Source organism: Clarias gariepinus, chromosome 27, assembly GCF_024256425.1.
Source record: "Clarias gariepinus isolate MV-2021 ecotype Netherlands chromosome 27, CGAR_prim_01v2, whole genome shotgun sequence".
NCBI lineage: Eukaryota > Metazoa > Chordata > Actinopteri > Siluriformes > Clariidae > Clarias > Clarias gariepinus.
This window is the reverse complement of record NC_071126.1, coordinates 7792157-7814159: the sequence shown is the minus strand read 5'-3', so window position 1 is coordinate 7814159 and position 22003 is coordinate 7792157. Positions and strand designations below refer to the sequence as shown.

At 38.2% G+C, this 22003-nt stretch overlaps 2 protein-coding genes across 6 annotated transcripts in view; one reads left to right on the top strand and one right to left on the bottom strand.

Annotated features, from left to right (window-relative positions):
- brf1b (BRF1 RNA polymerase III transcription initiation factor subunit b) overlaps nt 1-22003 on the bottom strand; it is a 67615-nt gene that overhangs the window by 31126 nt on the left and 14486 nt on the right. For all 4 annotated transcript variants that reach the window (XM_053489061.1, XM_053489058.1, XM_053489059.1 and 1 more), the window contains exons 5-12: nt 21122-21153; nt 18413-18485; nt 9706-9855; nt 6577-6670; nt 4746-4872; nt 4590-4629; nt 2286-2378; nt 1704-2021 (exon numbers count right to left, since the gene is read on the bottom strand). In XM_053489061.1, the coding sequence (XP_053345036.1) occupies nt 1704-2021; nt 2286-2378; nt 4590-4629; nt 4746-4872; nt 6577-6670; nt 9706-9855; nt 18413-18485; nt 21122-21153 (927 nt within the window). The remainder of the gene's footprint in view (nt 1-1703; nt 2022-2285; nt 2379-4589; nt 4630-4745; nt 4873-6576; nt 6671-9705; nt 9856-18412; nt 18486-21121; nt 21154-22003) is intronic.
- Nucleotides 13771-17374, top strand: btbd6b (BTB (POZ) domain containing 6b). Of its 2 annotated transcripts, XM_053489063.1 has the most exons (5): nt 13771-13891; nt 15035-15329; nt 15447-15537; nt 15636-15754; nt 15875-17374. In XM_053489063.1, exons 2-5 carry the CDS (start codon nt 15124-15126, stop codon nt 16905-16907), a joined length of 1449 nt encoding a protein of 482 aa, XP_053345038.1. In that variant the 5' UTR covers nt 13771-13891; nt 15035-15123; the 3' UTR covers nt 16908-17374. The 2 variants fall into 2 exon arrangements, with proteins under 2 accessions (XP_053345038.1, XP_053345037.1); XM_053489062.1 differs by lacking the exon at nt 13771-13891 and having other exon boundaries at nt 14677-15329.

Sequence of the window (22003 nt, the reverse complement as noted above, 5' to 3'; positions counted from 1 at the left end):
CTAATATTAGGGGATGCTAATGATGAATTATTAATTGATCAGCTGCTGTTATGGATTTACTGTAACTAATAAAAAAGTTTATTACAAAAATAATTGTTTTGTGTAATATTTCTCTGTAGCTCACATATTTATTAACTTGTACACCACAACGTGCGCACTTGGAGGTTCAAGCGGTGCACATTGTAATTTTAGCGTCCTCCTTTTTTAATGAGGACATAGAGACTATAAAAGGTTTTAGATAGTATTTTTGACTGAATTTTTATGATGTTGGTTATTTGGCTTGTTTAACCTTTAGATCTTGAGTGACACAGATTTGTGCCAGAAACACAACAATAATCAATGACTGATTTTAAAACAATATATATCCTTATATGGATGTCCTACCAGTGTGTGTCAACTAGGGAGGCTTGAGACATTAAACTCTGTGGTTGGGTGTTCAGATATATAATGTAAAATCTAAGTTATCCTGTATATATTCATTAAAACACAGTAAAGCAAAAATGCCTGAAAATGCTTTGGGTTAAACTATTTGGACTATGTTAATCCGTCTTTAAATCCGACTATTTAAATAAAACTTAATGAAGAAATGTTGTCTTGATATCTTTAATGATTAGTTGAGCATTAATATGTTCAACGTTTAGTGTGGTTAAAAAAATGTGAGAACATGAATGTTATTCTAGTCTCTGTTCAGCTTCTTAAAATATGTATCAAAATTTCACATTTTTAAAACAATCATAAAACAATCATTGCCCCTGGCTACATCTGGTACATTACCTTAGCCTGTTCTTTTTCTAATTCAGTACAGTATTATGTAAATAGAATTTTGAGATTTACAGCTTTTTGGTTAGTGTTTACATGGCAGCTAAAACAGACATATAAATGCCTTAAAATATGTGCACCCCTAATACTGGATTATAAGATGAGTTAAAAACATTCCTACATCACTCAAGGAATATGTGGTAGTGCTTAGGAACAAAACATTTAATTTTCTTTTCTACGATTTAGAACTGAAGGATATTAGCTATACGTTGGTTAGATCGGGAGAGACAGCATTGATTAGCGGTATTGATGAGGCTAATTCCTGCTTGCACTGGTTTTGACTTTCCCACACTGTGAAGGACTGTAAAATGAACTCTGACTGTTTTTATGCAACATTTGCCAAAAGAACTGCATGAAATTACAACAGAATAAATTAATGCTTAAGAACTAGATAAAATGGAAAACTTTTTAAGAGTTATTCAGTAAGTAATAGCCTGTGGTTAAACAGTGTAAATTAGAATTAAATGGTGCAGAATAGTTTAAGCAAAGGTACATTAGGGCAGTTAAATGCAGCCATGACTACCGGACCAGATCCAGAAGTAAGTACCTCTGTTTTGTTGGACCTCAGCAATGTAGCAATAAAACTGAAATATTAAACAATCTGTGTATCAAAAGTAAACCACTATTGAACAAAGTTACACATAGTCATAACAAAGAGCAGATTATGAGCCATAATATATAGCCTGTTAATTAATCAAGCACAAGCCCTATCTCTAATGATTCTCAGCATATAGCTGGGGCAAAAATAACAACCTCAGACCATTTTGTGACCAGTGCAGGTGCTTAATCTTTTTCATTATAATCAAATTAGGCTCCTGAAAACAAAGCTAGCAACATAATAACACAAAAGAACCACACGGAGGACATATCCTACAGCCACTCACCATCGTCCTCCTCTTCTTCCTCCTCTACCTCAGTCATGCAATGGCGGATCGAGTCTGTGAGGCCAAGGCTGGCGGCGCTGGGAAGTGGGCCAAGCAGTGAAGTTAATGGCACATGGGTGGAGCCACTGGGCAGCTCTGCTGCCCCTTTGCCCTGCTCTTGTGCCTCTGTGGCCCCCTGAGGGCCCTGCTCCAGTTCAGGTAACACCTGCTTGATGAAGTCCTCATTGAGGTGCTGAGCCGCAGCTTCCATCTCCTCATCTTGTGTGTCCTCGTCTCCCGTGAGGTCCGACACCAGGGACAGGCTTCCATCGTTGGTGTCTAACAGAGAGACAGGAGGGATTTGTAAATGTAATCATCAGGAGTGATTACACTTCCTCTCCGTGTTAATTTGAAATTAAGTGTGTGTAAGGTTTTTCTAACGTGGCTACCAAATTACACTCTAATTACAAAAAATAAAAAATAAACAAACAGTACTTGACTATGAATTTAAAAAAAACATCATGGTAATACAGTATGTATAAAAATAAGCATTTACAGAAATGAACACGTGTGAACTGAACAAACACATCTGGTGCCCAGTACCTTCTTTTGCATACATGGCATAAATTCCTCTCAGTTTAGGCCTGCTGTTCTCCAGTTCTGTCTCAATCTCATCCTGATAGGAGTTGATTTCACCTATAAAACCAAGCAAATGCCCAGCATCTCAATCACAAAAACTGCCTCTGGCAAACTACACCATTACTCTGACTTAACAAACACACCACAGCGTTCACTAAACCCTCCATAATTTAATACATGGTCTTACATGCATATGAAATTTTATACTGTGTTTATTACTGTGTATGGAGCTTTTAGTTGCGGTTTACGCAATACAAGATTTGCTGTTTACATATTACAAGATTTGCTGAGATCATTTCCAGAGTTATATTAATCTTTACACAGGAAAATGTTTTAAAAACGCATTCAGACATGACCTACACACACCTGCTTACGTAGGTCAACTTTCTAGCCTCTTAATTCAAATTAAGAAAATTACCTGTGTATATTTGTAAGTTTGTAAGGCTTTGTAAGCCAGTAAGTTTGATAGATATTGGCTGATTAGAACTGCCTGTATGTGTTTTCATTAGCATCTAAACCACTGACTGAAGAACGTGTCTTTAATCCGGGAGATAAAATGAAGAGTGAAGATTGAAACAGGGAAGGCAGCACACAGGATGCTTTGGCAATTAGAAAATGGTCCAGGCAACATACTTTCAATGATATATTGTAGTACTAGGCATTGTCTATTTATTGACCATGAGATGGTCTTAAACTTCTCTGAAGGTGACCACAGTTACTCAATAGTTTAAGGATGAAATTCTCAGAGTTTTGGACCTGAGTATCAGGGAGTTTCTTCCTTGATTTGTGACAATTATTATTTTTTTTAGTTATTTTTTTAAGTGCTATACAGTATAAATAACACTGGGTAAAATTAAATTAAAAGACTATTACTGTATGATAAAAGAAAGGATGTTCAAGTCATTGTGCTCAATAACAGAACACAGTTATGAAAGTAACAACTCCCTCGATTTCTCTATATAATCATCAAGGTAGAAAGTTTTCTCGCTACACTTAAGCCCTGATCAGACCGACTGCTGAGGTCTAAAACGCTGGCCTCCCAGGATCTTCTTTAATGGCCCAAAAATGTGGAAATGGCTTGGAGCGAAGTCAGAACTGTACAGCAGATGTGGCAAGAACTCCCAGCCGAGTTTCTCTAATGTGCAGGTGGTGTTCATGAACAATTGTGTGCTCAGTTCTCTTTTGCAAATTGGTAACAAGATATTCATAAATTTTCAAGGATCATTCGCTGAATGTTAATGGAAACGACTGCAGGCGGCATTGGGTCACCTCGACCGGCATCATCATTCACAGACATACGAGCTTCTTTAAAACATTTGCAGCATTAAAATGATTTACTGCAGCTAAGAGTCTCATCCCCGTATTTTGTCTGACGTCTTCTGTAAATGTCAATCTGTTTTATGCCGTCATTAGCGAGAAATTTTAACATAAGTCCTGGTTTGATTAGAATGCCCCTTTGTAATAAAAAGGAAAAGATGGCAAGTATTGAAATAAAAATCTCACAGGAGCACAAACTGTATTTTATTAATTTTGTTATATTATGTGTGTGCTCAAATTAATTAAGTCCTAATATACAAAAATCTAGGGCACAAAATAGTAAAGCATACACAGAGTTCAGTCTACCCAGAGGAAACCCACAAATCATGGGGAGAACTTGCAAATTCTATGTATACAGACATGCACAGAGATTTGAACCCTTGAGATGAGAGGCAACAATGGCAAACTCTAAGTTATTAAAATTGATCATCTTACCCGTAAATAAATATGCCTATTAATTAATTCACTTTTTAATGTATTTAATATAGACCTTAAATGGAATCTATATCATTCATTTTAAGTGAATTTACAATCCAAAAGATGCATTTCAGTATGTTATATTAGTTTTACATCAAACTGTCCAACCATAGCACTAGACTTTATACTGCTTATCACTTGTACATGACAAATGCATGAAAACCTTTACAGTGAAAATCTCCCCCCATGTGCTTATCTCTTATGCAGCTTCTGAATAGTGCTTGAGTCTATAGTTTAGATTTGAGAACTGAATACTGATGTGCACACCTTTGGTATTAACTTTTTAGGGCAATATTGCTCTTAAAACCTTACTGATGTTATGTATGTTTCTCCACAGTGTTCTGATAGAATATTAAAATGTCAGTTTAAGCAGAAAAATGAAGTGGACAGATACTGCTGTGAACAGACAAAAAACCGGCTTGAGTTCAGAGAACATTCAAACATCAATGTCTTTTTTCAGCTGAGAAAACTAACCTTGATATTCATCAAGCTTCCTGGCCAGCTCCTGTTCCAGCTGAAATAAACAAATGAACTTTCTATTTTATTAAACGTTTAACAAGATGAAAGAGACATGAATGTAATAAGACGATGTAAGGACATAATGTACACCATTAGCTATTCAATACCAACCTGCTGGATCTTTAGCTTCTTTTGACCAGCAACAAAAGAAGGGGGATCACACTCCTCCTCCAGGTCCACTCGCATAAACTCATCAATAGTCAAGTGACTGGTGGGTGTGTCCTCAAATTCTGTCAGCCTAAAATGATATGAAGTATACTATGGTAAAATGACAGGCTACCAGTTTTCCCAAATGACTCGATCCTGCATTTATGTTAAAACTGTATTGTGTTTTTTTTTCTTCTTTTGTAAATGTGCTAAACTGACTCGAGAATACACCCTAAACTACAGTGTGATTTTAAATTGCTTTTAAGAAATACAACATTTTAGCTATCTGGTATAATGGATTTTACTGTACTACCTTCTTTTGTCCTAAACCCCTTTCACACAGCCTGTTCAAGGCAGAAATACCGCATTGTCATTTTGGTGTTCTGTCTAAAGCATTTTCTACGTTTACATGGACAAAATTTCTTTAATCAGACTGAAATTATTTTGATTAGAGTTTTTAACTTCACTGTTTAAATAGCTGGATGCTGGCCATGATACATCCACAAAGCATTTGATCAAAATATAACTTTTTTTTTGACAGGCAACCAGTGGTTCTGCACACTCTGAATTGTTTAATCTGGCAAAAATAAAATAGAAATATTTGTCTCCAGCTTTGAGGTTTGGTTAGACTTCCCATCTTTTCACGTAAATCCAACCTTCTACGTTATGATTGGTTATAAAAATACAATCTCTGCTATGATTGATTAGATGCTTTACTACGTGTGAAATTGTAAGCAAATCACTGCAACTTCTTTAGCCAGAGATCCACTGAATAAACGTCTAAAGGATAGACTAGTGCGAGCTCTCACAAAGTAAAGAATCAGCTAAGATTAATGCTGATCACCTGTCCCAGTCATGTTTTTTTTGGTGGGGGGGATTCATAAAAATTCTTGCCTTCTGCGTTATTACTGCTTACAAGAGTTTGTTCTTGTCTATGATTGGCTAGATCATCACAGCTGAACCAATCCTAGATCATGAAGGCAGGACCTTTTGCAGCATTTTTATTGTAACTAAACACTGTATTGGTAGAAACTGGCAGTGAGATGGGAAGACCGCATGCAGAGTGCTACGTTTGGTGACTGATGTAAATTTGCACGGCTAACAAGAACAGTTTTTAAAAGAAATCGTATTTGATGTACTTCTCTGTGAAAGTGCCTTTTGTGTGATCTCAAAAACTCTCAGTCGGCTTGGCCATTCTCCTTACTAATCCTAGGCCTCATATTTTACCTACTGCAGGAGACTACAATAACAGCACGAGATAATTACGATCTTCAATAGTTCCTGAACTTGTATCACTAAATCCCCAAAACTTACATGCTGCTACTTTAAAGGTAACATTATATTCTTTTTAAACAAGCCTGCTTAAGTCTTAGAGGTCTTCAAAATGTTTTACTGTAGTGTCTGTAACTTTAAATAAACTGCCCCTTAACACTCCTTTGAGGAAATCCACAATCATTCGCCAGCAAACTCATTTCCTCTCTCGTCCGTTGTTTTGAGCACCTCCAGTATACTAATAATCACCGGTCGATCATCTGTCAACGTCTGCACCTGTTTTTCAATTTTTCATGCCTTGAAATTACGTTTTAAAATTGAATAATTCATGGGTCACTGTGTGGTTTGTTAAAAAAAAAAATCATAGTCTTGATAAGTCAGGTTGAAAGCCAACAAACCGTACATCAACAAATAGCAAGTAAACCAAAAAACACTACCCACCTCACTCATACATCAGATTACAGACATTCCTACACATGCAGCACAAAAGAAAGCCACTCACACATAAAGCTTAGGTACCTACCTCTTTCTGAGAGTTGCCTCACATACTTTCACGACGCCAATGACCTCCTTTACTGTGCGGCGGAAATCGTGCATGCGAGCTGCCACCAACAAAGCTGCAAAATTGAAATGTCATCCATTTTTTATAATGATTTTACTCAGGTAATAGGAAGGCATTTCTGACAACTGCAGCACATTTCTATCTCAATAATGAAGAGCACATGAACACAGAGACAGGCCTGCACAAGTCTCTTTGCTTTTCCTGCCAATGTTATAGCTCAGTGTCCACAACTGCTTTCGACAGACCTACACAAACATATGAGCCTCAATTCAGTCGATAAAAGTTTCATTGTCTGCTTTGTGCAACTAACCAGAGGTAGATGTCTTATTCTGAGAAACAGGGCGCTTTAATTTAAGAAGAGCAAATCTCCTCTATACTAAATGATCTTCTTGTAATGCTACACATGAAGCTGTGGCTTCTAAACTCCTGAACCCTGAACCTGTCTTTATTTATTGTGCATTTCTCCTATTTTATTTTTTATAGGTTTATTTGTTTCCTAAAAAATGCCAGACACAAGTCAGAATTATTGCAATTCAAATATTTGTCACAGGCACCGTGAAATGATTTTTTTTTTTTTATATATCCCAGTTCGGAAGCTGGGGTTCAGAGCACAGGGTCAGCCAGGAATCAGCAGCATGGAGCGGCTAGGGCTAAGGTCTTCCTCAAGGGCCCAACAGTGGCAATTTGGTGGTGCGGGGACTTGAACCCCTAACCTTCCAATCAGTAACCCTGAGCCTTAACTGTTTGGGCCACCGCTGCCCAATACCCAATTACATTACAGCACTGAGGGCTGACAACACACACAAAAAATATCATAATTTTATTAATTGACTAATAACTTAAGCTTGTTAACTTGAGTGCTGATGGCTTACAGATGTAATTCATAAAGATTTTATTCATTTTAGTGTTTTCTTACAATGAGTAAATTAAGCATGCAAATAATTTGATCAACTATACACATTTAAATAGCCTAAACCAGCAAATAAACAACATGCAGGGTGTTATGGGTGTGGACTCAAATCAATAAAAAAGTCTCACAGCATGGACAAACTTAGTATCAGTAAATAAAATTGCATAACTTTTAATATAATCTCATCATTAAAAAAATGCTCCAAATTAAAATAAACATTTACATCCTAAAATATATATATTAGTATATAAGTGTACTAAAAAGTGAGAAGGTTTAATAATTTTTGTTTCTTTCTGTGCTTTTTGACACTTAGCATTGGACTCAACTGTTTAATTTCAATGTAAAAGTTTAATCAATATAAGAAGATGAAGTATTTGTAGTATGGATTATGCCTACATTTTGCAAGAGGTGAGTCATTTATACTGTTTTCTCTTTTATTTTAACCTTGAGATGAACTCCATATTTTTTACTTGAAATGATCACATTTGATATCATGAGCTTTCACTGAAACTTATCTTTATGTAACTTATTTTCCTAAATATTGTGAATTATGAATAATACTTTAGATGTCAGAAAAACAGATATAGAATAGAAGGTAGGATACTGAAAGACATAAAACAGAACTAGAGGTGGATGGAAATAACTTGTTTCCCGTTCTGGGGTCAGGGGCATCTTGCTGACGGCAAGTGAAGAGCTTAAATGTTGGCCGTCATATAGATGGATGGATGGATGGCTAAGGGGTCTGTGCAGCAAAACAGGATGTCCAGAGCTTCGAGTTTAGGCGTGTTATGCAACACAGCAACACATTCTAGTTGCCATATCAAGCACAGAATGTGTTTGCTTATTGATTTGGAAAAAATGTTTAATATAGTATCTTAATCAATTGTTACGCAGGTTTTAATTTGTGTGATATTTTATATTGCAAACTTTGTTTAATCTCCCAGATAAAATTACTATGGTGTGTACTATAGTGTGGTATAACTAACGGTATGATAAGTACTTATCATAATATACCTTAGTAGTAGACATTACCATGGCAGGCACAATAGGAATTTATAGAGTATGAGGGTAGGTATTATGGCACTTCAGTGGGTAACGGTGACCATGGCTTGTACCACAATACAATGGTACTTTCTGGGGACCACAGTGGCTACCAAAACTCAGCAGGTATTTAATGGTATGTACTTTACAACATTAGATATATTAGTGCATTCTACTAGTATGGTATGGTACAGGCAATACCATATTAATATATAGGAATATTAGATAGCATATTAAATACCTGATGAAACTTTGGTAACTACTGTGGTGAACTATACCACACACTATACACTATTGTTTCAACATACACAATGGTACGTAATTAATGCTACATGCACGATGCTATCATACTATATAAATATTACTTCTATGTTACATAGATAGTTATAGTATATGACACTGTTTTATAGCACCATACTATATACTACATACAACGTACTATAATACATTGTAGAACCATATACTATACATTTACCATTATACTAAAATATGTAGCATAATACAACCATGGTAGATGAAAACTGCCATAGTACTATATTCCATGGTACATGTACCATCGGACTACAATGACGCCTACACCACATGGTTAAAGTCACACCACATGGTTAAAGTCCTTGTGGGATAAATTGTAAACAATCTATTCTGCGCCTTAATAAAACTGTTAATATATGGTAGTCATCCATCTGACAAACTGTAGATCTTTCTATCAGTAGAAACCTTTGAATTCAGACAAAAAAGCATTTCATACTTTCCTCATGAATCTCACAGGAATAACAAACTGTTTTAAACAATATACCCTGAAAGGTACCCTAAAGGACTTAAATATTAATCTTTAGAATTAGCCCATGACCTTCCATGGCATTCAACACGTTTTGAGCTGATAATTTAATGCAAGGTTATTAATCTAGATATAAGTCTGGTTTCACGTTGGTTAGGGATTTCTTGACCAAAGTGGGCAGTGGCTAGCTGATAAACGTGCACAACAATTCTGAAACATCTAATAACATTAAGTTCTGGGTAAAGATAAGCAGTAAATAGCTAGCTCTATTTTTACACTTGGCTAGATAAACCTGGCTAAACAATTTGGTTAGACTAAACACGTATTTAGTAAAAGCTGTCTCAAGTGCTAGAAACAGTACCTGCGCCACAGAGTCCAGACGGTCTGCGGCCGGTGTGCATCCAGTCTCTCTTCATCCTTTGTAGCAGTCTCAGTGCAGTCATGGAGACCTCATGGGTTTTCTCTCCAAACTCCAACATGTGTGCAAAGCGTGGAATATACAGACAAGGATCTACAAAACCATAAAAAAAAACACATTAACAAAGTCAGCTGTTCAAATTGAGGCTGACAAAAAAAATTCATCTGTTTTCATCCATAACAGCCAACGACACTGTAATTAAGTCTAGTAGTTTTTCTCTAACATTTAAAGTAAATTTGCTTAGACATTTTTGTTTAAGCCCTATTCAGATTGGACAAGTTTTACTGGGGGATGCAGAGTAATCTAATTATTAGTGGAATCTCTCTTGGGTTTTAGTTCCGTTTAAAATTCATCACAACAGGATTTTTTTTTTTTTTTTTACAGATGTGCACATGCCAGAAAAGATTACAGAATATTTTGCCATCAATAAAATTACAAATAGAAAAACTCCAGGTAATAAAATATAAAGATTCCATTATGTACCATGGTAAAGGAGGTTTAACACTTTTCTTCAGTGAAAAGATGCTCCAGGCTTTGATCCTTTTCTATCCTCTCTGGACAAAATTTAATTACTTTAAGTCCTGTTTCAGTTCTTTTGAAAAAGTGAACAATAAAATGCAGACACTGTTCAAAAAAACTATTTCTGAGAAGCAATACTTATGGAAGGTTTAGGTAAGGTATTGAGTTATAGCACAGGTATAGCACAGCCAAGTCTATGTCCGAAAGGTACGTCTATCTTTGAGACATCAATTATTCAGTGCTAATTTATATTGATTAGCCTACAGACAGATATTCAGTCAGGTCCATTAGTATTTGGACAGTGACACTTGTCCACAGTGACACAGCGACAACATATACTACCACAATGAATTAGAAATTAAGCAAACAAGTCAATGATAGTGTATAAAGGGAAGTTACACTTTGTGGTAGTGTACAGAGATAAACTTATAAAAAATTGTGTTGCTGTCTATTACTTATGAGCCCAGAAATCTTATGTCCAGAAATACTATCCAAATAATACTTTGGTCTTTACAAGTATATCGTTTAACTCATCTTACAAGCAGCTTTGTTGGTCACAAAGACATCTCTTTTAAGGCTCTCCTTGACATAGGGGTGAATTTCAAAATTGCTTCCCTATAGGGAATACTTAGTGTGGCTTGGCTCTGAGTCACTGTGTAGAAGCAAACAACCCTAACTTCTACCTTCTTCAAAGTCCTTGAATAAACTGCTGCCCTAGTAAAGTACATGTCACTGCTGTCCTAATAACAGGGAAAAGAGTCCAGCTCAACGAACCTGGCAGGCGCTATCTATGAAAATAATATATGGGCTCCACCTGCGCTTAAAGGAAAAAAAAACAACTAAAATTCCCCCAGGAGTGCGTATGTCATGAGCCTTTTTGAGTCAAATGGGAAATTTTATACAAAATTACCATATTAATAAACTGAAATCCAACCGTGAGGCGGCTGACCTTTCTGCACCATCTGTATAACAGAAAACTACAATTTTATGAGAATTGTTTCCACATCTAACAACTCTCTCTGACAACATTATGTACTGCCATAAAATAGAAATTTATACTGGTAACAGGATTTGAACTTCTTTATTCCATGTGGACTGAAGGGATTGCTTGATTTGTATGACAGGTGATAAATCAAAGTTAAGAGACAAAAGGGACTATACTGTAGCATTCGAAGGAATTGGAAGTTTAAGTTGAACAGTCAAAATGTCCTAACAGAAGGGAAAATACGTTTATACTGTATTTCTTGGTGAGAGCTGTGAACAAGTGGCCATTTAAGATCCAGGCTGAAAGGGCATTACAAAGTTTCAAAAAATTCTGTCGCTACTCCAAATCTCAGAGAAGCACAGTAGAGGTTGGAAAGGTCTGCTCTTTAACTATTAATTATTCATATCACCAAACTCATACATATCTCTTACAATAAGAGCATGACTGACATTATTACAGTGCTGGATGTCACCCAATAAACACTAAAGTTTTTTATATTTTGCATCCATGGACTCAGCCATGACATTCACATAATTTCTGAAGGTGAGCTGTTGTATCTGGCACCATCAGCAGCAGATCCTTTAATTCCTGTAAATTGTTAGGCCTCCATGGATCTGAATTGTTTGTCCAGCACATCCCACAAACGCTTGACTGAACTGTGATCTAGTGACTTTGGCCACAAAGTCAGCACCTTGAACTGTTTGTCATGTTCCTCAAACCATTCCTGGACGTTTAGCTTACTCACAGCTTGCAGTGTATGGGACTGTGTAGCTATAGAGTGACAATGGGCATGGTATAATAAGAATTGAATGATGGAGCAGTGAAAGAAAGTGGCCTGATCTGACTATTCATGTTTTTATGACTTGATGCATGTGGATCACTTCCTTGGTGAAGAAATAGCACAAGGATGCGATATGGGAAGAGGGCAAGCTGGCAACAACAGTGTGATGCTCTGGGAAATGTTCTGCTGGGATCAAACCACCATACAACCCAATATTGTTGCTAACCAAGTAATTGTTGCTAACCAAGTGCACTCCTTCATGGTAACAGTATTCCCTAATGGCAGTGGCCTCTTTTAGCCTAATAATGTACCCCTTATTACTGCAAAAATGGTTCAGGAATGTTTTAAGGAGGATGACAGTACAAGGTGTTCAAATCTCAATCGAGGATCTGTTAAATGTGATGGACAAACACATCCAATCCATGGAAGCCCCATCCTATAATTTACAGGATTTAAAGAATTTTCTCTTAATGCCAGATACAAAATACTACGCAGGTGGGTTTAGTGTTATTGCTGATCGGTGAATATAGACTTTACTGTACAGTGGTGTACAAAAGTTTTTGAGCCCAAACCCATTTCTTTATAATCTAATTCCCAAAAGCCAGAAGTTTTTACTTAAAAATAAGTTCTTCAGGCTTCCTGAAGGCATGAACAGTAAAAAACAGGTTCAGAAGATGACAGATGATGAGAGACGGTGAGTGATTAGTATACTAATGAGTGGATGGAACAACCGTAAGGAGAAATGCGGTTGCTGCAAAAAAAAAAATCAGTTTTTAAATTATATCTTTAGGCACCTTGCAGCCTGTCACAATAAAACATTTGTTCCCATTTGTTTAATTTAATCTCCATCATTTAATTTAATTTAATATCATGAAATGTGGGACGGCTCAATACTTCTGACCAGCACTGTATATACTTAGAAACAACTTTGTTTTTTTATGTTTCAGAACAATACCTATTATAATTAAAACACTAAATTGTGTGCAATGTTCTTTAAATCGTACAAATGGCACTGATTGAAAATTACCATGGAATAAAAGAAATAAAACGGGAAGAGACATATGGTTATAGTCTCAATCAGATTACAATGCCCTGTTGTTGATCATTTTCCTGTAGATGCATGTCGCATCATGTTTTATTCGTTACTCATGTAATTCTGGTTTTTACAGGAGGCTGTGATATTTATAACGTTATAAAAGAACTGCATTGCCTATTCTTCAATCTGATAAATCATGACTACTTTGTCTGTCAGCATTCATTCCTGCTATCTGAACACAGAAATAAGAAAAAAGGAAGGAAAGTAAGAAGGAAAGAACCAAAGTAAGAAATAAATAAATAAATAAATAAATAAACGAAAAAAAGAAAGAATGGAAAGAATAAAAAAATTAATTTATGTAATGATGCTTCCTGAACTCCTACAAACAACCAAGAAGGAAAGAAAGAAAAAATAAAGAACAAAAGGAAGAAAGGAGTGGAAATGGAGGAAAGTAAGAAAGACAGACAGAAAGAAATGTAAATACGTGTATGGTTTCTTGGGAATCTTTTGGGAGATAAGGGGATGATCTACAAGTCTGACTGGCAAAACATTTTTCCGTAGAAGTGTCTAATAAGACCTAAAAGCCGCTTAACCCTGGCCATGTTTGGGTAAAGCGCTCCTTCTGATCCATTCTGTAACGCCGGGGCCCTCTGTTGGAAAGCCGGGAAAGCGAGGTGGGAACAGGACGGAAGCCCAACCCCCTCTCCCATAGCAAGCTCCGGATTTAACATGGCTCCTGGCTGCGATCGGGCGTCCACAGACCGAACCTCAATGCGCTCCCTTATCACCTGGGCTTTACCTTTCTGAGGTAAGACAACACAAACTGTACTGGAGCGCAGTTTAGCTCGGCTTGTTGTGGTTGTTGTTGTTGTGCTGAATCTATGAGTTCCGACTACAGTCTGTGTACAGAAGGGAAGAGAGAGAGAGAGAGAGAGAGCGCGCGAGCTGAGATCATCTCCTCTCCTCTGTGTGCTCGCACTTTATCCTGTTTTTCCCCCCACAGCATGCTTTAGAAAGCGTCTCTTTTCCGCAGCTGTGTGCACTATATCGGTGTGTATGTACACTACATTTGGCTGTTTTAGTCTGAGAGTTAGAGGAGCCAGTGCACTTCGTTGCAGATTTACGAAACGATCAAGCGGACAAGGTTAAACAATTGAACGTGCTGTTAAAGTCAAACTTTAAGCGCATGCACACTTTGTGCTTCCACGCGCAATGCATTTTTAACGCGACCGGTAGTTTAAAAGTAACTTAGGACATCGTATTCTAACCGCAAAGCTTGCTAAAACACCAGCGCTGTGTGTTTAAACGCGGTGTGTGTATGTGGATGGGTTTGTGTGTTTGTGCATTTCCGTCAGTCTGGTGTGATTGTGTGTTATTTACTTTGTATAAATGGTGACGTGCACCTTCATTGTCAACAATCCTGCAAGGGTTAAAGGGTTGCGCTTGGAGAATATTATGGCGAAAGGGGGCGGGCGCTTGTGTTAAGGGTGGAGCTTCCGGAGTGCTGACGTACATGGCGTTCGAGAATCTTATTGGTCAGTACAGCGCTGGGCGTCCGCTTGCGCGACACAAAACGAGCTTTACTATACGGAGGAGAAATACTGTACTGAGCGAGCTGCTGGGGTTAAGATGTTTCAGCAGATCTCAGCGAATCCGATCGGGTCTAATGTCTGCTCAGAGGAGACAGGCTGCGAGGTCGCAGTTCCTTAAACTCGGCATGGATGCGCATTTGGGGATAAAGTGTCCAGGGAGCTATGAGAGAAGGAAGAGTTGTAGGTTTGGAGTAATACATGTGCAGTGTTAGTTCACTGTTATGTGATGCAGACTGAGACACGGAGACACTCACTACACCTGCCTCTCAGTTACTCCAAAGACTAACTGATGCCAACACCCTCGGACTGCCTGTATGGCCGGATCATGAAGTTGTTGACTTTTATTCTTTTGCTTCCAGAGAGCCTCAAAAGGACTAGAAAAAGTGGGAAGCAGCAGGGCAAGTTGCCAGCATGCTATGAAATCGTGACTTTGTCCTTGAAGAAGAAGATGGCTGCAGAGCTGTACCCTGCCAGCATCAACACCAACCTACCGAACAGCAACAGTACGGCGGTGACACCCGCCAACAAGAAGACCATCGTCCAAGTGACCCAGACCGCGACCTCTCCGACAGCCACCGCTGCACAGCAAAACATCAACAACAACAACGTCGAAACTGCCAGCTGGCAGTCCACCCATCCGACGCTTCGAGAGAGGTAAATCCACACTCGCTTCTTTTGACACGCTTTCACCTGCCTCGGATGGTCAGGGTTATGTGGACCTTTTTTTTTAACATCATCAGCATCCTTTTTAACAACAGTCTCTCTTTCCAGGAACGCACTGATGTTCAATAACGAACTTATGGCAGATGTGCATTTTATCGTGGGACGCCCTGGTGAGTCCCAGAAAGTTCCTGCGCACAAGGTGAATATGGCATACATATGATCCTGGACTGAATAAAAAAAAAAAAAAAAGATTTTCTTCTGTGTAGGTGATTGACTTTAATGTTTTTGTTCTTTCAGTATGTCCTGGCAGTGGGGAGTTCGGTGTTTGGTGCCATGTTTTACGGAGATCTCGCTGAGGGCAAATCTGAGATTCATATTCCTGATGTGGAGCCTGCTGCTTTTTTAATCCTGTTGAAGTAAGCCCCCTTAATAAATTTAAAATTTTTGTAGAAAGTATGCTCTTTGAGATTAAGTGATAAGCCAAATGATTATTTCTGTAGCTTTGATCAAATCTGTTCCTGATCTTCTTCCTGCAGATATCTGTATAGCGATGAGATTGAACTAGAGGCAGACACAGTGCTGGCCACTCTGTATGCTGCCAAGAAGTATATTGTGCCTGCTCTGGCCAAGGCCTGCGTCAACTTTTTGGAGACCAGCCTGGAGGCCAAGAATGCCTGCGTACTGCTGTCTCAGAGCCGGCTTTTTGAGGAGCCTGAGCTCACACAGCGCTGCTGGGAAGTCATTGATGCCCAGGCTGAGCTGGCTCTCCGCTCTGAAGGCTTCTGTGAAATTGACCTGCAGACTCTGGAGATCATTCTAAAGCGCGAGACCCTCAACACCAGGGAGGCTGTGGTCTTCCAGGCCGTCCTGGATTGGTCTGTGGCCGAATGCAAACGACAAGGACTAGGCCCGACAGCTCGCAACAAAAGGGCAGTGCTGGGCAAGGTGTTGTACTTGGTGCGCATCCCCACCATGAGCCTCCAGGAGTTTGCAGATGGAGCGGCGCAATCGGATGTGCTGACACTGGAAGAGACTCATGATATTTTTCTTTGGTACACAGCAGCCAACAAACCCAAACTGGACTTTCCGTTGACACAGAGGAAAGGACTGACACCGCAGCGCTGCCACCGCTTTCAGTCCTCGGCTTACCGCAGCAACCAGTGGCGTTACCGTGGAAGATGTGACAGCATCCAGTTCGCAGTGGACAAGCGAATTTTCATTGCTGGGCTTGGCCTATACGGCTCCAGTGGTGGAAAGGCTGAATACAGTGTTAAGATTGAACTGAAGCGCCAAGGAGTCACCCTGGCCCAGAATCTGACTAAGTTTGTTTCAGATGGTTCCAGCAGCACCTTCTCAGTGTGGTTCGAGCATCCAGTTCAGGTGGAGCAAGATGCTTTCTACACAGTCAGTGCTGTGCTGGATGGAAATGAGCTCAGCTACTTTGGGCAAGAGGGAATGACGGAAGTGCAGTGTGGGAAAGTGACCTTTCAGTTTCAGTGCTCTTCAGACAGTACGAATGGCACCGGTGTGCAGGGGGGTCAAATCCCAGAGCTGGTCTTCTACGCATGAAAAGTGTGAGGACGGCAGTACTGAAGTGCATTCCGCCCGCTGTATTTTGGATGCAATGAACACATGGGGGAGTACAGGGTCCCGAAACACTTTTGCCTTCTTTTCAGTGTAGCAGTGGAGGACAGTTGAATGGCAGCCTGTTTATGAAACACACTCTTCTCTGACAAAGCTTGAGTGAAAGAATGCTCCTCTGCTTTATTTATTGAGAAAAGTATATTTGATTTAATTATTCATGCTGCGGCATGCAAAACCTAAAAATAACTATATAAATAAATAAATCTCTATATAAATCTAAACAAAGAAGCTGATGTATTGCACTCCTGGTGGTGTGTAATCACTAGTGTGTTCTTTTTTCTTTTTTTTTTTGTACATAACCTGAGTCTAATTTGTTTACAGCTTGATGAAATGTCTTGTATTAGTGTGCAGCTTACTAAACTGCAAATCATAAAAAAATTTTGTGACTCAAACTGCCATGTGGTTGCCCTCCTTATTGTTTGACTTTTGATGACTTTGTCTAATAACTGGAATGTCAGAACCACCAGGCAGCTCTGAAGGAGTCTGAAAACAGATGTAGGCACATGAGCATGGTTTGTATGAAATCCTTGTTTAAAAAAAAAATGCTACAGCAAACCTAAACTATATAAATATAAATAAGATAAACTATTCAAACTGCAGAAGTGCAGAAAAATGTTTATAGTCTACGTTAGGAACTGGTTTTTCCTTGTCAGGCTGCAGGGGCAACTGAATGGGGAGATTGTTTGAATTGAGCCCAAAGAATTTGCTGTGCTGTCGTTTGCATTCTAAGTGAGGATTTGGTAAACGCACAGCAGATGCAAGATGGTAAAATGGCAGATTTTTTGACAGACAAGCAGCTGAATGTGAAACTGGAACACATGGAACGCGATGAATCAGTCTGGAAGCTAAAATTTCACCATGTGCATTAATGAGCATTTATATTTAGATACAATTTTGCTAATAGATTTTAAAAACAAAAGACATAGTTTATCTCTCATGTAAAAAAGGGAAGCAAAAAGAACCAAAACAAAAACAAACCCCCCCCAAAAAGGTTGGTTTAGAATGACTGCATGATGGAACTGAACTGATTTTAGACATGATAGTGCCCCCTATATACATAAAGTCAGAATGCAACTCTGTGTATGCAATCATCTTTTAAACAGATGGGTAATTAACTGTCAGTAATTATCCTGATATGGTAAAGTTAAAGGAGCTGTATAAAAATCTGTGCAATGATTCACTCCAAGAATATGACTACAACTTTAAAAATCTGATTAGTTTTACATGTTTCATACAGTTAGCATGAAAAATATGGTATTGTGATGTTTTCCAAAACATGGAATCTATGGGAGATAGATGGATAGACACAAAATGCTGGACATACAGTACATACCCCTGGTTGGAATAAACAACAGTTTACATAAGAATTTTTTTTTTTAAAGACCCAATTCCTCTGGACTGAATAAATGAAAATAAAAATAAAACTTTACCGACAGCAGGTGCGTTGATGCAGAGTTCTCTGGCCAACAGCAAAAACGTCTTTCCCAAGATATACACATTCACCTAAGGAAAAATATATGAGCTTTTACAGACATAATTACCAAGCTTTTATACATACAGTAAGGGCAAGTTTCAGTAATTATATTATCTTTAGTACAAATAAAGTTATACAAGTTTATTATGTATGCACTATTATGTACAAAACAATTCAATATCTCTAAAAAGCTTAAAAACGAATAAATAAATAACATTACAAAAGAATATTTGCATGCCTGTAAAAAAAAAAGCAACAAAAATGTATTTTAAAAAAGCACAAATCTGTCTGACACTACTTGATTATTTTCAAGCTGAGAGTTTTCACCCAAACTACTGAATGTATTTCTTTTATATATAAATGTTTTGCTTATTTTTGGGAATGTCCTCCAGACTTTTGCACAGCACTGTAAGAAAAACAGCTGTTAGGTTTTACTGAGCGTGCTGGAGAATACAAGTTCTTCTGCACACTTGCTCCTTTCTATTTTCATGCAAGAACCTACATTAGGATTTTTGTTTTCCATCTGATAACTGGTCTGCTATATAATATGTTGCTTTCCTTACAGGCATGCAAATATTCTTCTTATTTATTAATTTTTAAATTATGTTTGAAAATAGTGCATGATTTTGTACATTGTATGATTTTCGACATGTGTACAAAAGATAATATGGTGAATAAGATATTTGCACAGTACTATATATTTACTTCTGAGATATTCCTTCAGAGTATTCATGACAGTGATACAAAGATAGTCGATTACTGTGCACCATTCTAATTATTTCATTTACTTTTTTTGCACTATGAACCCTAATATGCACACTAAAAACTGTATGTCCATCCTCTAGGAATAACCAGTTGTATAGTCATATAGTACGTACAGAGCACACAGTAAAGTACAGAGGTCAAGCCTTTAGGAGCAGGTCTCTAGTCTAGCGTGGCATGCCCAGCAGGGTGCGGTGCTCTCCAAGCCGGGTGTGGCTGCACTTGCTTAGGATTCACAACATATTTAAGCCTTGCTGTAACCACCCCTTTTTAACATCCCTTCAGTTCCAGATAGGGTTCAATGGTCTATACTCCCAGGACAGCTGGAGGAGTAAAACTAAGTGCAACACCAGCTGTGTAGCATTAAAATGCCTCCCCTTGGAACCACTGCCTGGTTGTGCACTGTAGAGTACAAGCAAGGCTGATTCGCAAAAGGCCATTTACTATCAAATCACTGTTTATTTATAGTCTGAAAGCAAACTTAAATATTGAATACTTGCTTGCTCAGGCCTGAGTGCAAATATGTTATTTTTTTTAAAGACAGCTTCTTAAAAATAGTTGGGTTTTTTTTGTTGTTGCTAAAACTCTGGAAAAACTGCCAATTGGCACTCAACAGAAGAGGGAGCTTTGTAAAAGTTTCCCAAGAAGACACCTGAATAGCAGCTCTGTGCATCGCAGTCGTTAAGAACAAAAATGTCTCGACTACTTTTCTAACATTCATTTAAAGTATACATGGAAATACATATAGGGCAGCACAGTGGCTTAGTGGTTAGCACTGTCGCCTTGCACCTCCTGGTCCTAGGTTCGATTCCCGCCTTGGGTCTGTGTACATTGAGTTTGCATGTTCTCCTTATGCTTAGTGAGTTTCCTATGGGTTCTTGGGTTCCTCCCTAGGTAAGGCTAATTGGCATTTTCAAATTGCTAGAGGTCCTGCCCTGGTCATACAATTGGGAATAAATACTGTACATTGGTTACCACTGGCCTCCACAATCCCTAGTTGGACTACAGAGGTTCCTAGATGGATGGAAATATATAGAACATTCAATATTTGTCAGCTGTAAATATATTAATAAGTTATATATTTATGATACATATTTAAATAGCATCTAATTAATAATTTAAATAGCATGTATTATAGCCCATAATAACCCTTGTTAACAAAGGAGTCACATACATTTTAAATGCTCTGGAAAGTTCCTTATTCAGCCTTATACTTGAATTTAACTCCCGAAGTCCCTAACTCACATTTAATAAAGATACAATAGTCTGTGAATTTATGTACCCATGACATTGTTTCCAAAATCATAATGTGCCTGGGAAGCACATGGTACAGAACTGGCTCATTTTAAAAAGCCTTATTTTATTCTAATGAGACACAGACATATTTACATTACGGCATTTGGCAGACACCCTTATCCAGAGCGACTGACGTTCATCTCATCATGAGCAGTTAAGGGTTAGGGGCCTTGCTCAAGAGCCCAACAGTGACAACTTGGTGGTCATGGTGTTTGAACCAGGGACCTTCTGAACCAGAGTCTAACCCCTTATAATCCTCAAAATCTCCCATAAAGGAGAAACGGGCTCTTATGGGTTAAAGAAGTGCTCCCAATTAATTTCTTATTTAATATGAAAAATATCATCTTGTACAAAAGAAAAAAGAACAATAACTTGGATTTGTAAAAATAAATAAAACATGCAGCCATCATTTTTCCAGACAGTATACCAAATGACATTAGGATATAATGAAAATATTTAAACCCATTCCTGGTGCTTGTACTACATAATTGTGGTGTGTGCGTTAAAACATCCAAAGATGTACAGTATCAGCTGCATGAGCATATTGCTGAGTCTGGTCTTGTTTAAATTCTGTTCATTAAAGGCTTATAAAAATATGAAGGCCAACCTGTAAGAGATCGCTCAGGTCCAGGAGCATGTCTGTAGATGAGTTAAGGAAGAAGAAAAACAACTGCTGCAAACATGAGGAGACATGCAGTGGTTGTAATCAAGAGACAGGACTGACGAGTTGTATTCTTTTAAAATGTCTTCACTGCCTGTCTTAAGTCATTAATGCACGCAGTCATTAATGCAAATCTGTGTCAATTAACTGATTTTGCTAATTGTCACATTAGATTAAGTTATAATTTAGTTTAATCTTTTTGAAATCACCACCGAGGCCTAAAGCACAAACTGATTCTTACAGTGAGGAAGGATTGTCTCTGTCCATCTGTGTCAACTTAGCTTACCTGCATACAAGGAAAAAAATAATAAAAATACACCTGTGGCATGTCTCCATGGTGATTAATGCCCTCTAAAATATTAGGGAAAGATTAGTACAACTAAAAGGGAAAGGCTAATCCTGTCTTATCAAGAAAAAGTAAAGGTGATCAGATTAAGGGCTGTAATTGCACTGGTGATCTTGATAAGGATAACACTGGCGCAGTAGGATGTTGTTTTGAACTAGCCATGGAATTCTGCATAATGTTTAAACAAATACACACACTTAGATAACTTTCACGGAATTCAGATATGGGTTCGGTCTTATCAGTTATTTATGCACAGTAAAATGTGAAATGCAACCGTGGCCTGTGCTAAAGCTACACTTAGCCAAGGTTAAGCCCTTCTCTTGAATAAACCCTTCCCAGGCCTCAGGGGCAGGCAGTCTCACTATGATGTAAACAAACCCAGCTCTCTGCTTCATCACAGCACTTAAGGGACCAGGGTGGGACGGGGATACAGGGCATTACATGCACATGACCGTGTGCATGTATATGATGTAAGACTGAGC